Below are 16,727 nucleotides of genomic sequence, written 5' to 3'. Positions count from 1 at the left end.
CCTTTCCTTAGCAACAGCTGTCGAGGAGCCTTTGAGCAAGGTGCTGCACCTCCCACTGCTTTAGTGGAGCTGCTCAGTAGCCGACGGTAGTAGTAAACTTCTGCTGCACTGGGCCCTTCCCTGGAGTGAATGTGTACAACTCTGTGGGTGTAAAGCAGGGCATTGCTGGAAAAAAACTCAACCTAGCCTCAGTATATGAGTAACAAAAAAAATCAAAATAGAAAGATCGGGGTATCTGCTGGTTTCAAAAAGCCAAATTTAAGATTTTAACACCTTTTTAATACTACCTGGAATTGAATTTAAGACAAATTGAGAAACAAAGCTGGCAAAACCAACCTATTTCCAATTGAAACTATTAAAGGGCAATATAAAAAACAGTATAACAGGAAATTAATTGTTAATGAAGGGCAATTGCATTTAGTAAAGTTTAGTAAAGATACAATGAAAAAAAAATAACAAAAAACATATTTTGAGATGCTTTGCATATTGTACTACTAACTGTTTTTGTATTATTCTAAGAGTAGACAAAGAAATCTGTCATTGTGTGGTGAAAAAAATAACTATAATAAATGTATTTACGACATTTTAATACTTTTAAAGGCCTTGAATTTAGATAATTTATTTTGAGCATTTTTCAGTCTTTTCATGGACCGGCAGAAAACTCAAAGATACACACTCAAGTCACACATACGAAGACAAGAATGCACAGACGCACAGAGCTAAGCCCAGACATGTGCTAGCACACAAAAAGATACAGATGATAGGAAATAAACAAATCAACATACAGACACACACAAGCTGACATACCTCTTCCTGTGTCCCTTGATGCTTCTGTTCAGCTGTCTTCATTTCTGCTCTCAGCTGTAGGATTAACTGATCTCTGCTTCTAACCTAAACACACACACACACACACACACACACACACTTGAAAATGTGAGGCAAAGACCTCTACAAATTACAAATAAAAATCATTAAATAATGAACCCAAAAAGGAAAATAACAAGTATTATCAACAGCTTACTTATCGACACATTAGCAAACAAATGAGGATGGATGGACATATAGGAGAACCCAATTTATGAAAACTCAATATTCAAAATACTGAAATGCATTAGAATTTTGGACTTTAGCTCATTCAAAGTCAGAAATGTGACTGGAATTAGTTCTGTGCCTATTCTTTTGCATTTTGATTACTTATTTGTATTAAGAAATAATACTCCAATAAATTATATATTTTAGCATTCTCAACCCATTAAACGGTTGGTTGAGAAATGTTAAGCTCGGATACATGAGGTTCACAAACACATGTACAACCACACACACGGACACAAAGAGATGGACCTCCAGGTGAGCGGTGTGGTGTTTCTCGTGGCTCAGAGCCAAGTCAGTCTCCAGTCTCTCCTTGGTCTGGCTGAGGCCGACACACTCCCTGCTCCGCTCCTCCATCTTGGCTCTCAGCTCGTCCCGCTCTTTACGCAGTCGCGCCAAAACACTCTCTGTACTGAGCAACTGGGAAATACGCAATAACATCGAGTCATGTCTATTTTTTACAGTCCTTAATCACTGTGGCAGTCTCAAAGGGCTTCACAACACCCACAGTATGAAAACAATAAATGAAAACTTACAAAAAATATGAAAATGTACGACTCTAAAATCTAAAGAAAACCAAACAAAGCAAAACTGATAAAATCAAGTTCATTCCAAGATCTATCCCACACAAAAACTGATGTACTATACACAAGTTGCATGACTATATTGATTCTGTATTCAATATTTGATAGTGTAATCAACAATTAAATTTGAGCAAATGAATAAATGAAAATTCTATTAACATGAAAATGAATCACATCTGTTTCAGTGAATGATGGAGCCGTTGTCCTTACCCCTTTCTGACATTCAGAGTGCTGCTTCTTACTCTCTGTCAGCTCCTTGAGGAGGGCACACATCTTCACCTTCCTTTTCTGAATCTGGAAGACATCGAAAAGATAACTTTCTATTATCAACCTCAGCGGCAACTCCATTTCCCAAATAAAGACTCGAGATTCAAAGATTCAACATATAATTTAGGGCTTCATCAACCAAAGTTTTCAGGATAAACATGACACTACCATCAAACCCAATATTTCTGTCAAGAAAATAAAAAATAACATCAAAATATATCAGAGAGTATGGATAGATAAAATGGCCAAAATATATCAGATTTTTTTTTTTTTCATGGTGTAATGGCGTTTGATGGTATTTCTTTTGGAATACAAATTACACTTGCAACATCTTCATCTTCATTTTTTTGTAGCAAAAGGGTCATATTTTTGCTTTCATTCAAAATTGCCTATAATATTCCTATGTCCATATTACAGGATTTAAAAGAGCAATAAAATATTGATACTGTTGTTGCTGATACTGTGAGAATGCACCAGCAGTTTAAAGACCGTCATGGTACCTCTCAGCCCTAATGGCTATACAAACAGTATCTCAGGAAACACAAAGGCTAACTTGGGTCACTGTTTACAAAAACTGTGCTAAAATATTCCAGTCTTGTTATCGTGTTTGTGTGTGAGATAGCGGTGGTGGGTGGATGACGCTACGTAGATAGAAACGGTTGTTTATGCTTCTCTTGAGTATAGACTATGTCTGATGACTGTTTGTGTTTGTCTGTTTCCTTGGTGACCTTCCCTAATTACCCACTTCAGTTCCACACTGGATGTGTGTGTGTGTGTGTGTGTGCAATTCTGTGTGTGCATCGGCGTGGGTGTGAGTGCACAAGGACGCATTTGATTTTATGCATATTTTCTTTTTCTCCCACAAGTTTGCTGGGGAAATGTTTTCAGCTTCTTCAGTTTCTCTCTCTCTCTCTCTCTCTCTCGACTGCACATCTCACCTCTCCTGCCTTGCCCTCCTGTGTCCTCCCTTTCTCCCTCCGTTTCTCTCACCCCCCCCCACCCCCCACCCCCACCCCTCCCCTCTTTCCCCTCCTTCTACCCATCCAGTATGATCCAGGGATTGTTTTGACCAGAGTTGAGGGCTCGTTTGTAACTGTCCAGGGGGATTGATGGAGTTAACTTGGCTCTTTGACCTCCCACCTCTGGTTGTCAGCAGCCAGGCTCACTAAGCACACTGAACCTGAGCTACGGCAAGGGGAGGAAAAACTGCACTGCACACACACTGCCATGCACGCAACGGCCAACTCACAAATGAGCGCTCGCGTAAACACACACACACTGACGCATAGACCTGTATCCTGGACAAGGATAATGTGTGCTTTGCATTCCGTAGACAGCAGATGGAGGAAGGCATATGGACGTAGACGTGCGCACACACACACACACACACACACACACACACACACTCACACACGCACAAAAGCATGACCAGAGCGTTCATCCATGTCACAAGTGCAACACCACTTACCCAGAGCACATACAACACTCAACTTGCTGGCAATTTTTAAATCTTAGCTAGATTCATCTTTGTATGTATGTGTGTGTGTGTGTAAGTGTGTGTGTGTGTGTGTGTATTCCCAATGTGAGTGTGTGATAGGCAGAATGGATGTTGATAAACACCGGAGGATGTCGTGTCAAAACAGACGACTTGTCAAAACGACACGCTAACTAGGTCAATCACTAAGTTTAAGGAGAAACTTTAGAGTGGAGCTTTGGTGTATGCGTGCCTCTATGCGTATGTGTGTGTGTGATAAGCTCCTGAACGAATCTGCGGGAGGGGACCTCCAATATCGAAGGTATTTTTAAATCAATGAGCTCTTAAGTGTATCTCAGTCTCAATGCGTTCGCGCACACACACACAGACAACACTCAGTACCAGATAAAATCCCTACTGACAGGCAATGACAAGATAAAGAGAGGGAGGAAAAAAAAAAAAGAAAAGGGGGAGAGGACGACAGGAGGGGGAAAAATAATATTTGAACAGTTGGGGGGGTGGGAGAGGGGGTGAGGGAGGGGGATGAAAGGGAGAGATGGCAAGGCAAGAAAAGAAATGAGCAATGAGCAAGATCAACAGAGAAAGAGGAGAGAGAAAAATCGGTAGGCTATTCTGATAGTTGGCTATTCGTGTAAAGTATTGTGAGCAAGGAGCGATGTTTGTCCAAGTCCAACCTGGAAGGTTTAAACAACCTGCCACAATACCACTTACCTTACACTGTACTTATCTTTCTCTCTCCTTTCTTGCCCTCTCTCTCTCTCTCTCTCTGTGTCCCTTTCTAATAACATGCAACTTGAATTCTTCTATCCAACGCGCTTCATAGAAGCATGGGTGCATGCTGAGGTCCCAGTGGGGAGGCAGGAGGCACACTACACGACTTAACTCTGTGCGAAAAGATTGGACATCACACTGAACGACTGGCATTCATACAATTGTTTTTTTCATCGTAGAAGCACGCACACTTGTTTACTTGATGAGTAACCCCACAATCCTGTGAAAACACAAGCTCTCACACTGCAACAAAAATGGAACCGAAACAAGCATGGAGATGGATCATTTTTCTTTACACACTTTTTGTATCATTTTCCTTCTCTCGCGTACAGCTTTCATTGGCTGTTGCTGGTCTTGTTGGACATTTTCTGACTTGAGTTGTAAAAATCAAACATGTTAAAAATTATTTTGGCCGTGAAGGGAGACAAGAGATTTTAGTCCTTGCCCCTCGCTCATGACAAGATCCTCTGTGCTGATTGTCCAGTGCGACCTTCCCAAACTAGCGCCGACTGTCCGATCTTGAAAAATCGGTCATGATTGCCAAATCGTGGCTATGACTGACCTGAAAGTCATGTAGTGCAGCGCGTCCCCAGCCTAATCTGTTGTGAATGCCATACTCGACCCATTGTGCTACACAGGCTTCTCCCTCCCTCCTTCTCTCCCTCTCTACCTCCCATGGCCTCTCTCCCTTTTCCATCTCTCTCCCTCCAAATCCCTCCCTCTGTCTCGCTCATTCCCTCCTTCCCTCCTTTACTCCTCCCTGTGTACATTTATGACCGGAGCGTTTAAAAGAGAAGCCTCCAGAGAGCAGTGTGTGTTTCTCTGGTCTGGGAAGATGAGGCAGACCCCTCCAAGAGACAAAGCCTCTTGTCATGTTAATGGCTTCACTACAGTCAAGTCCCGCAGTGGGGGGAGTCTGGACAAGCACAACAGTTAAACCGCATGTTTAACTACAGAAACATATGGCCGTCTGCATGATGTGTGTGCACAAGTGAGAGAGATGGAGAGAAAGAGAGCGAGAAAAAGACAGAGAGAGAGTACCAGAGGGAAGGAGAGATACAGAGAAAGGCAGGAAAAGAGAGAAACAGACAGTAAAGAGGAGCTCATGCTTAAAAAAATGCAGATTGTTAGAGGAAAAAAGAACAAACATCGGCTGCTTCTTTTAGGGCATTTCCATTTGTCTTTTTTTTTCGTGGTGTGCTACACAAAAACCTTTTGGTAATTACTTCACTTTTTCCTGGCGAACACATTGGCAATTGTTTTCTGTAGGGATGCAGTGATCAATCAGCCACCGATCATAATCGGCCAGCAGACGTCCTAAATAGGTCATCAGTGATCGGTCAAGCACCATTTCAACTGCCGGTCACGAAACCCAGCGAATACATGACAGAAAATATGAAAAATGTGTAAAACATATTTCAAGTATTGTTTATAATACATGATTAGAAACAGATTAATGTATTGGACAGAAGGCACAGCCTATGCTGCCTCAATGAAAACCTTTTATGCGGCACCAGCAGCATGTAAGGTAAGCACCTCAGTCATCAAGCAACACCCTAACATGTAATAACTATGTTTGCATGAAAACTATGATTTATTTACACATGGTTAGGCTAGCAATGACATGCAATCTGCACAACACAAATGTACCACGGTTAGCAAAAAGTCTGGGTAAAATCACTTCAATCAGTGATTGGAACAGTGATCGGCCCATCATATTGTTGTAAAATCAGAATCAAAGTCAGTGCATCCCTAATTTTCAGTGACTGGCCTAAAGAAATGTCAAACCTTTCCCAAAGATAGTCTCGTGGTCAAGTGGTCGGCCTCTGGAACCACATGTGAGCCTCCACTGGTCTCAGCTGTATCTCCCCGACTCCATCTCCCTGTCTACTTCCCAACTGTCTGAATAAATAAGAATACTAAAAAAGGTGAGAGACCACTCTCAAACTGTGAAATGACTTTCTTCTCAACAATGACATTCAAGTATGAATCTAGTCTAAGAGAGCGAGGGGGAGTGAGTAAGAGAGAGAGAGAGACAGAGAGGAACAGCAGAGTACATTTCAGATGAAGGAGAGAGTGTTGACATTATTTGTTCAGCTGTGCTAATGTTAGGACATTTGGAGCAGCAGAGGAAAATACTTAATACTGTTCTCTCGCTTTCACTTGTATGCGCGCACACACACACACATGCACATACACTTGCAATTATGCACTCGCTCACACACACCTCATTCCATCAGGATATGGACAGTGGTGTGTGTGTGTGTATGTGTGTGTGTGTGTGTAATAGATCAGAGAAACAGCAGTTTTGGTGGGTAAAGCAGGGCCAGATGTGGAGCAGAAACCAGATCTCTGGACAGAGAGAGTAATGGTCCGACTGTTGACTTAACCAATCCAAACATCAAAGACACACACACACACACACACACACACACAAATACACACATGGATATGCACACTTTCACATACATACTTGATTGCATATACATCCACTACTACACATACGCTTACATACAAAACTACACACATACAAATGGATGCGCACATATGCACACACGCACACATGCACAAACACATAGAAATATCTTAGACAGTTCTATTCATCATGGCTCATCCTACAGGTCTTATGCTTGGGGCCCACTCAGGAAATCACAGTGCTTTTGCCTACATCTTGTGGGTTGACAACTACATTAACATCCACTGCTCCAGAGTTTTTCAAAGTCTGCATCAGGACACAAATGTCTGCTACGTACAGATTAAAAGAGGTCAGAAAAATATTCAGGAAACTGGAATTAAAAGATGCTATTTTACCAAAGCGCTCCTAAATCCATATAACGTTAGCTATAAAACATGTATAGCCTTTCGGATTAGCAGTCTAAAAACAGAACTGAATGTTGTAACAGTAGCCTTAGTGATAATAACCCACAAAATCAACTGTGGATTTCATTGTATTGCCAGTGAAGAGACTTGACAGCGACAAGGCTTGAAACCAGTGCACTACTTCATAATCTTGTGAAAAATATCTTTGATCTCAACAGGGCTAAACTGGTTAAGCGAAGGTTAAATACAAACCACTATAGCACTTACCCTAGCATATACATTTGGTATATCACATTAAAAGTGCAGAACATAAAACGTCTGAAAACACATACGTACCCACTGTCTCTAAAAACATATAAACATATAATTGTTGCTTTTCACTCCAGTCCACCCACCTATTGAAAAAAGAAATCCTATTTGAGCAGAACAATTCACATTTTAGTCAAGTCTGTCTTTGTTCAAAGTGTGTTTTTTAATAAGGCTCTAAATATCAGAACATCCCATTACCCATTATCTAAAACCGTATTATCAGCACCATTGTAGAAATAGACAATGCATTCTGTCACAGTGAATATTACATTTGAAAATTGAATATTTGAATGAATCCCTCACCTGTATGACCCCTCTTATCAGCTCCATTGTGGGAAAAGACAATGCATTACATTAAAGTGAATATTACATTTCATCTCTGTCCTGTAGAAATTGTGCATTTCCAATTTCACCTTTTTTGTGGCTGACATTGTCCGCCTTGTGTAGAAAATGTTTCTTGACCTTGTGAGCGAGCGAACCCACTGATAATGCATCGTACAATGTCAAAAACACATGGCTGACAACGGGGAAATCAACAGAGCTTGTCTCAGTTTAATTATTATGACAAAACGGCAAAATTGGACAAGCAAGGCTTCCGTGAGATGCTGATGATTTGACTACTGACTGTTTGAATGAAGAAAGTGAATACCTTCTTTTCGGCGGCGTGACGCACATGAGTCAGTTCCTGCTGCAGGCGCTCCACTTCTTGGTTGGCCGGGTGGAGCTGGTCCTGGATCTGCTGTCTCTGCTGTCTCTCGTGGTTCAGACTCGTTTTGACCTGATCCAGGGTCTCACTGATGTCACTGACCATACACTCACTGGTCTGGAGCTAGGAGATGGGTGAGAGGGTTGGGGGGCAGAGGTAGAGAGAGAGAGGGAGAGAGATAAGGAGTGAATATGTCTAGTGTTTCATAAAGTGTGAGAGGGAAAGAGAGGGAGAGAGAGAGAGAGAGAGAGAGAGAGAGAGAGAGAGAGAGACCGGCAGAGATGGACAAGCAGCTACAGAGAGATTGAGGCAGAGGAAGAGAGACAGGAGAGAACAGGAATAGATACTAGCAGAAGGAGATGAGAGTGCTGGCCGGCCCTCGTCTCCATGGCAGTGAATGGGAACATCATAAAGGCTTTGTGCCAGGCTGGGGAACCCTCCAGTTAACTGGTTTGACTGGGGGCCAATAAAACTGCTAGACTACACATCATAAAGTTGTAGGACACTAACTTTAGACTAGTGTTTCTTAAACTTGGGGTCAGGGGACACAGTGAGTCGTGAGCTTTTTTCTTGTGGGTCTCCATAGGACAAGTGAAGCAACGTGCTTTGATTAACATGGGTCCCACGGAAACACTACATTTCTTAAATTTGGATCAACCTGGAGTGACAGACTGACTGAACCCTGTTAATCTGCAAATGGACACTGTCATTAGCTATTCAGGCTATAAACCTAGTTGTATTCTGCACATCTGAGACTATACCAATGCTGCTCCACAGCAGTAATTCTTTGGCTGTGAAGGTTGAATTAGTAGTGTTTAGTCTACTGCCAGTACAGTACATCTTGTTTGCACTATATGTGAGGTCATGTTATGTTTTGTCCTGCACCTAGTGAGTCAACCCTGTATTGTATAACTGTCTGATAATGTGTCCGCACCAGCTGACTAGGTGTCCTTGTGCATAACTCCTTCTGCACCCCTGGTATTTGGCAAATGAAACAAATTCCGACAGAAACAAACTCTTTTTATCTGGGTTTTTTTTTAATACTTTTTCTGCTTTGTTAGATAGTCAAACAGTCAAACTTGTGACACTGCAAGTACAGATTGTTCCCCAGCCCACTGAACCACTAGGAAATCCCAATGCTAAAATTTTCACGCTTAAACTGCAGAATTTCCGAATACATGAATGACGTCAGTAAGGTCACGGAAAAATTAAGTTAGTTTCAGTAAAGTGACAACATAAAGTGTTAAAAATATGAGTAGTCATCTAAGAGAATGTCTCAAATGTACCTTAACCCAAGTGAAATATGGAACCCATATGCCGTAATGTTGAATATACTTCATTTAGTCGGCCAGCCGGCACCCACACTACTGAAACACTAGTCGCAGACGGATGACTTGGTTTGGTCAAGGACACCGTAAATGGGTTAATTTGAGCCTAAAACACATCACTGCCAATTCTCTGATTTACCTAGAGGGGCTCAGAGAGAGAGGGAGAGAGAGAGTGAGAGAGAGAGAGGGAGAGAGAAAGAGAGAGAGAAGAATAAGAAAAGAGAAAGACTAAGAAAGAGAGAGAGAAAGAACAAAGAGAGAAACCTAAAGGCCATTCTATTCATCATGAGTATGACTCTTTAATGTTCCCATTCATTACCATTGGTTCTCAATGGGGGAAGGGGGAGACTGGACAAGGGAGAGGAGAGAGAGCAGGAGGGAGAGAAAGAGAGCGCAATAAAGAAAGAAAGAAAGTGAACAGAAAGCACAGGAGAAAAATATAATTAAAGGACAAAAGAGAGAAACAAAAACAAGATTTAACCCCTCCCCCGCTCTCTCGCTCCTTCTCTCATGGCTAAGTGATATTCAAACGAACATGGTTCTTTATTGTACAATGAGCCAAGCCTCTGCGGAGCTAAGATGGTGGCGATGAGTTATTAAATATGGAGAGAGGGCGAGAGAGGGAGGGCGGAGGAGGAGGAGAAGAAGGAGGGATGATTAAGTGTGAAGGAAGTAAAAAATGAAGAGAATTCCCCGATGTACCTGACTGGATTTGATTTAGAGAAGGTTGCCCAACTCTGTTCCTTATTTAAGAAGGAGAGCTTCCCTCGTGTGTGTGTGTGTGTGTGTGTGTGTTACCCACGTTGCTCTGCAGTGCAGCCAGGCTGTCTTTGAGCTGTGAGTTGTCTTGGACCAGCTGTTGTGTGTGTTTCTCCTTCATAGCCAAGGTTCTCTTCAGGGAGTCCTGTGTGGTTCGCAAAGCAACCACATCCTGGTCCAGGTGCCTCACACGCTTCTCACGCTCTTTTACCTAACACACACACACACACACACACACACACACACACACACAAAAGCAAAACACACACACACACACAAAAGCAAATCATTTACGTAGACATACTGTATATATGCCAGAAATTTCTGATTTTCTTTTCAAGTCTTGGTCTTTGACTAAAATTTATACTTTTGTCGTTCTATCCAACTTTAATTTTTGTCTGGCTTTAGTCTCTAGCAGGTAGGCCAAAAAGTCTGCACTGTACTTTGCACTTTTTTGCACTTTGCCAAATAACAGACATCAAAGTAAGGATCATGATCTTGTGAACAATTTTTTTTTGAAGTGCAGTTCCCATACATACTACTGCCTATTGGATCTACCTATCTATGCACACACCACAAGGACAAACAAAAGAAGCTCTTCAACTTCAACTCTTCAACTCCATGTCAATCATATTTTGTCCTTGTATTTCTTTGGCGCATTTATGTACTATATATTGGCTGCAATAGGCACTACTAAAAGTTCCCAAATAGTTTTGTGAATCTCTGTGCACGAAATAGGGATATGAGAGCTGGACTGGGCTGAATGGAAGCAAGGGAGATGGTGAGAATATGCAAAATATGAACAAATATAATTTAACGTAAAACAACCATGTTGAGTGTCCACAGTCCATCGTCTCCTAATAAGCTCTTGTCACATTTTCGTTGATGAATATTCAAAATCATTTTAGTCTAATCACTGTCATTTAAAGTTTATGGTCTAGTTACCATGAAGTCATGTAAATTAGATGGACATATTTTTCATTTTAAAAATTAACTCACAGCTTTATCATCAGCCTCCAGATAGAGAATTGACTCTCACTATACAGTACTTTTACCTTGCAGTAGGACAGCATAAAACATCACACGCACATACACAAACATAATCTATACTTAAATACATGAACAAAGTAACTGTGTTATTGTACTGTAAGTTACTGTACTGTACATAAATTAGCATTTGAGTAACATTTGGGGGACACAGGCTAATTATTTCAAAGGAAGCAGACAGTGGTTGAACTCCTCACCCCATCTATGAATGTGAGTGTGTGTGCGTTTGTGGGCCTGTGGTTCAGAGCCCCATGCCAAATCAAAGCCCCTCTTCATTAGCACTGTGTTAAATGAGCCCTGTGTTAGATTAGCAAGGAGGCTCCACAGACAGTCAACACACACACACACACACACACACACACACACACGGTTCATACCTCCAGCACAGCATTTTTCTGGATGATTCAAGATTTGTGAGGAGGTCAGGCAGACTAAAGACATACATGTGCGCACACAGACACACACACACACACACACACACACACACAGTGGGTACCTGCAGTGTTGCATCCTTCTCAGCTACTGAGAGTCTCTCCAGCTCTCTGGCCATCTCCTCTAACAGCAGACTGTGGTTCTGTACTTCTGTCTTGGCACCGACACAGCTCTCCTCTGCCTCCTTCAGAGAGCTCTCCAGACACACAATCTAGTATATATATCATCAGAAGTATTGGAACAGTGAGCTGAAGGTAGTCTTTTATGCAGTTAACTCATCTGCAGTGTGGCTAATGGACGGTCAGAATTACAAGCACCGGGGCAGTTAGTACTGGGACACTGACTCAAAATGACTCTTTTATCTGAATATTCCACTGGTATTAGTGGGACTACGGGGAAATAAGATAAGTTTTACAAAATTGAGACCATAACGTGTAAAAATTTCAGTGACTGGGCCAATTGGGGTTTATTGCAAATGCACAGTTAAATGTGTAAGTATAGGGACAGAGAGCAAAAGTTAGTCCACTTTTTGTTAACCCATCTATAGTGCAAGAGGGATGTCAGATAAAAAATGAATATGAGGCAAAAGAGTAGAGTTTACTGCTCATTATAAAATGAGATGTTATTGGCCTCAATGTTAAACCAAGTTAAAACAATGACACCAGCTAAAAAAAAAACAGTACTTCCTTCCTTTTGACTCTATAATTCATTCTATTAGACCACAACATTAATTTACATCCAATATATACTGTATGTATCCTCATTATATCCAATTATGATGCCAAAAACCCTTTTGCAATTGCGATCATCACTCATATCTGTTTTAAAAACGTATTTATCAAGCAAGCGAAGCATGAAGTAGGGGATGTGCATTAACAAGCTGAGCTAAAGTCTAAGGCGTTAGTAAAGGACTGAAAGGCTCTGAGCTCAGTGAGTGCAAACAATCACAAGAAAGCAGGTCACCTCTGTCATAACCAAACCTACTCTAGTGAGGTTTAATAAAGGCATTAAAACCTGCCACTAATTACCTTGTAAGCTAGGTAGTAAGGGAATAGGTCATCAACAATATTTACTTCAGTATAATATGATCATTTGGTGTTCATGACCACACCCTGTATACAGGAACTTATTCTCTTTGAGTTTATGTACTTATTACTAATTACTACAACATATATAGTGATTTCTCATGAGGTTGGTGAGGCTTGAGGTGTAATTGGTGTTTCTGAACTTGTGAAGTGGTTTCTTCTGAGGTTTGTAAGGCAATATAGTACTTGTGACCGTGCCTTATGTGCAGCACTCTCCAACTCTTTCTGTTTGTCCTGCAGCTGCTTCTCCAAAGCATGAAGCCGGCCAACTGCACTGCTGAGCTAGAGGGAGCAGGAGAGGGAGCGAAACAATAAAGGTAAATGAGGAGGAGAGGAAATGCATAAAGGGTTAGGAATGGTCAAAGGAAGATTTTAGATACGATGTTTGGATAATTGAAGCATCTATTTTGCTACGCAGAAAGCAACAGGGGACAGGTTGGAGGTATGTTACACACATTCACATACACACGATTATACACAAAGACTTTGGCGTACTGCAGCCATTCGACGAGCAGAGATCGTGCTAATGACACAACTCAGTAATTCACAAAGCTGAAGAAACAGCAGCAGATGTCTCTTTATTAGCTGTGTCGCCAAGGCTTCCCAACTGGGACTTTGTCGCTAGATTTAGTGGCTCTGTTTTAACAGGCACTCCCTCGGTACTTAGTGATATGTTGCACCTATGTGTATTTGAAAGGGAACGCACTTGCCCTGAAACAGGCCGAATACTAATAAAAATTATAATTAAACATTTAATGGGTTATTTAATGAGTTATCATTAAGAAATAATACTTATTAAATTCTCAGAATATTGTTACACTTATATACCGCTTGTTCCGCCATGTCGGTTCACCAGGAATTACGAATGATCCCAATGCATTCTGGGCAAGATGTGCTCCTGAAGTCCATAGAGTCGCTCCCTCAGCTCTAAAAGGGTCAAACTCAGAAACTTCACTTGGATTATCAGAGTAATGGAACGGCACTTAAGATGGCAGAGGGGAATCCCCCAAGGGGAAGTGCCAAGGGGAAGTTGAGGAGGGCATGTTCAAATGAGTAATGAATGCTGCAAAAGGCCCTGAATACACATAATAATACAGCTTTTAAGTCTTCAGTTTAGTTTTAATGATTTTTAAAGATGTTGTGAGTTTTTGGTCGTTTCAATGAGAAATCATGCCAGTCAAGCAGCGTTTTTTTCCATTTTCATGATAATTTCAGTAGCTTTGTTTCATCTAACTGGCATTAAAAAAGTCAAAAAGATTCACCTTGATGAAACTTGCGAACACCCTGAAATCGGTACGTCTGATGCCACTTATATGCAAATTAGCATATGATGTCATCTGGCCCTCACGACAGAGGCAACGCCAAAGACCCATTTTAATCAAGGAGAAACCCTGTCCATACACACACACACACACACACACACACACACACACATGTACACTTACCTCAGAGGTGAGTGTGTGGTGCTGGCTGTGAGCAGAAAGTGTGTGTGTGTCTAGCCGTGCACGCAGACGGGCGTTGTCCTCCATACTGTCCTGGTAGTGCTGCTGGGCCTCGTCCAGCTCTTTAGACTGACCCCAGAGTTTCTGTTGGAGATCACCGACCTGACACACACACACAAAACCACAACGGCAATGGTTACACTTCATTTCGACATGAATTTCGAGATCTGATTCTAAAATTCTGGTTTTAATGAGATCATATCACTGAATGTCAACATTTGGCCAGAAAATAGCAGTTGTGTGCCTACTGTATCTGTATTTATTTTAATCTGTGTCTGCATTACTTTATCCCAGCAATCTCCCTCTGAAACTCGTAACATTGCTTGTATGCACATTGTGGTGGGATTGCATCCAGACAGCATAAAGTTCTCATCAGTCTCATATTGGGTCTTGAAGATCCGATAGCGATAATCCACTTTTTGCAATGTGGTATGTTCGGATTATAAACATGGCATCGAAATGACAGTGAATTGAAACTGTAATTGTAGCCAAACATAAGCTACTGTGTAAACCAATGGACAAAAAAGTAGTAGTATGGTTCTCAAATCATCTGTGTTCCAGTCACATTTTCATGATCCCACCCACTGCAGTTCAGTCCTGTTACTTCACTGGTCAGCTAGTTAAAGACCACAATGTCCGTCACAATCCCTCCCACATCCCAAGGTCTTTACAGCGCTCGACTTTCAGAACTCCATAATATTGTTACATAATTAATACATCACAGCGATTTTTCTCATCTCCAAATCCGCCACCATCAGAGATGATTAAAAGTTCCCATTTGGTCCGTGTGAAGTCTCAATTCTCCAGTGGGGGAGTATGGGGCCTTGGCTGGAAGTCCGGAAGAAAGAATATCAGATTTGTGATTTTATTTCAAATGAGTGCTTAAGCCTTGGACCTTCATATTAGTAGAGCCCCTATTGAGAGAGAAACCTCAATCTGATCAAGTCTTATTACTTTAGCAATCAAAGTTTCGCCCCTGGGGTCCTCCCCCTCAACTCCTGCCCTCCACCTCCTCCTTCTTCTCCTCCTCCTCCCCTCTTTCCTTTCTTTCTCTCCTTCTAGCCATCGCACGTTCTCGCCACCGAGGCGGAGGAGAGGAGAGAAGGAGAGCGGCTTGTGCAAATCCTTGATTGGCCGAAGTCTATCCTCCATCGAGGATTACGAATAGAAATGGAACATTTGAGGACAAAGGAGGGAGGGGTGAGAGGGAAAGAGACGGGAGGAGAGAGAAAAAAAAAGGGAGAGATTGAGTGTGAGAGAAAGATGGTGAGTAGCAGAGTTATGGGCACAGACAGAGAGAGAGGGTGGCTAATATAATTGAATTAAAAAGATGGAGCGGGGCCATTTTTAAGCAGGTGGGAGTGTGGAGTGAGAAAGAGCGGGCGAGATATTAACTTCTAATAAAAGAGAGATTAGAAAGTGGCTGGGAGGACTGCTCTGTCTTTACCTGTGGGAGCGACGGCCCCCACATAACCTTTCACTGCAATATGCACACTGATATTGGCCGCCATATTCTGAGCCTGCCACACACAGACAGACAAACGCATACACACCGGCATTCAAGCACGTACCTGTATCTCCACACGTTTGCACCTAAAATGACCACACTCACACACAACACAGTCAGTCATATATGCAGAAATAGGTGACATTTGAGGAGACACACAAACATACACACACACACACACACACACACAGAAACGGGCGTAGGTTGACAGCAATGCATTATCAGCTCTCATTCAATGATCCAACAGGCGGCAGCCATCAGATAATGAAGACGCAGCTCTTTGGGAAGCTGCTGCTATACAGACAATTAATTAACTAATTGGTCTAACGAGCTCGTTAATGCCACGCTGTTTTTTTGGCAGCCGATGTGAATACATTAACGAGGCTAATTCAATTAAACAGGTGCAGATTTCACAGCTGCTTCTCTCGTTGGCACGAACACACACACACACACACACAAACACACACACACACACACAGACACACACGCACACACACACACACACACACAAGTCCTACAGGTGTTGTGTACGTGCTCGCTTCATTTGACTCTGATGTCTTGCTCAATGAAACCTTGGCACTGGATCAAAAGCATAATGATATGCAGATCAAGTGGTGTGTGCTTGTGTATTTGTGTGTGTATCTCTGTCGGTGCTTGTGCCTCAATGGGCCCGGTGTGCCCTTGAATCAAAAGCACTGCTCAATAAGCTCTGGCAGCATTGGTAATCTGTATAATTGAAAGGGTATAAAATAAGTGGGTGGAAAACTAATTTCAGCGCTATGATAGAATAGTGATACTGCTAAAATTAGCAAACAGAATCACAGGCTTCAACCGCCAAAGCTTTATATTGGAATATGAATTTTAATTTGAACCAAACTATTTCCACATCATACTGTGTCTGCGTGTACGGGTGTGTAACGAGAAACAGCTCTGAGCTGCACATATGAGAGATCTCGGATATGTCTGCAAGCTATTGGTCCTCATATTTGGTAGCCCATGTTCACAAACTTGTTGTTAAAGGGTGAG

General features: G+C 41.9%; 1 protein-coding gene across 1 annotated transcript in view; it reads right to left on the bottom strand.

Moving 5' to 3' along the window:
* The window catches only part of LOC139667359 (trichohyalin-like), a 57,417-nt gene that overhangs the window by 40,376 nt on the left and 314 nt on the right, over positions 1-16,727 (bottom strand). Inside the window, exons 2-10 of the mRNA XM_071546812.1 lie at positions 15,766-15,787; positions 14,138-14,296; positions 12,879-12,974; positions 11,672-11,818; positions 10,172-10,339; positions 7,985-8,164; positions 1,884-1,967; positions 1,342-1,509; positions 796-891 (exon numbers count right to left, since the gene is read on the bottom strand). Coding sequence (XP_071402913.1) covers positions 796-891; positions 1,342-1,509; positions 1,884-1,967; positions 7,985-8,164; positions 10,172-10,339; positions 11,672-11,818; positions 12,879-12,974; positions 14,138-14,296; positions 15,766-15,787 — 1,120 coding nt within the window. The remainder of the gene's footprint in view (positions 1-795; positions 892-1,341; positions 1,510-1,883; positions 1,968-7,984; positions 8,165-10,171; positions 10,340-11,671; positions 11,819-12,878; positions 12,975-14,137; positions 14,297-15,765; positions 15,788-16,727) is intronic.

The sequence above is a fragment of the Centroberyx affinis genome, unplaced genomic scaffold, assembly GCF_046629955.1.
Source record: "Centroberyx affinis isolate AG114_WGS23_722 - 3 ecotype Tasmania unplaced genomic scaffold, CSIRO-AGI_Caff_v1 ptg005464l_1, whole genome shotgun sequence".
NCBI classification, from domain to species: domain Eukaryota; kingdom Metazoa; phylum Chordata; class Actinopteri; order Beryciformes; family Berycidae; genus Centroberyx; species Centroberyx affinis.
Note: the sequence above shows the minus strand (reverse complement) of the source record. Positions and strands in the feature narration are given on the sequence as shown.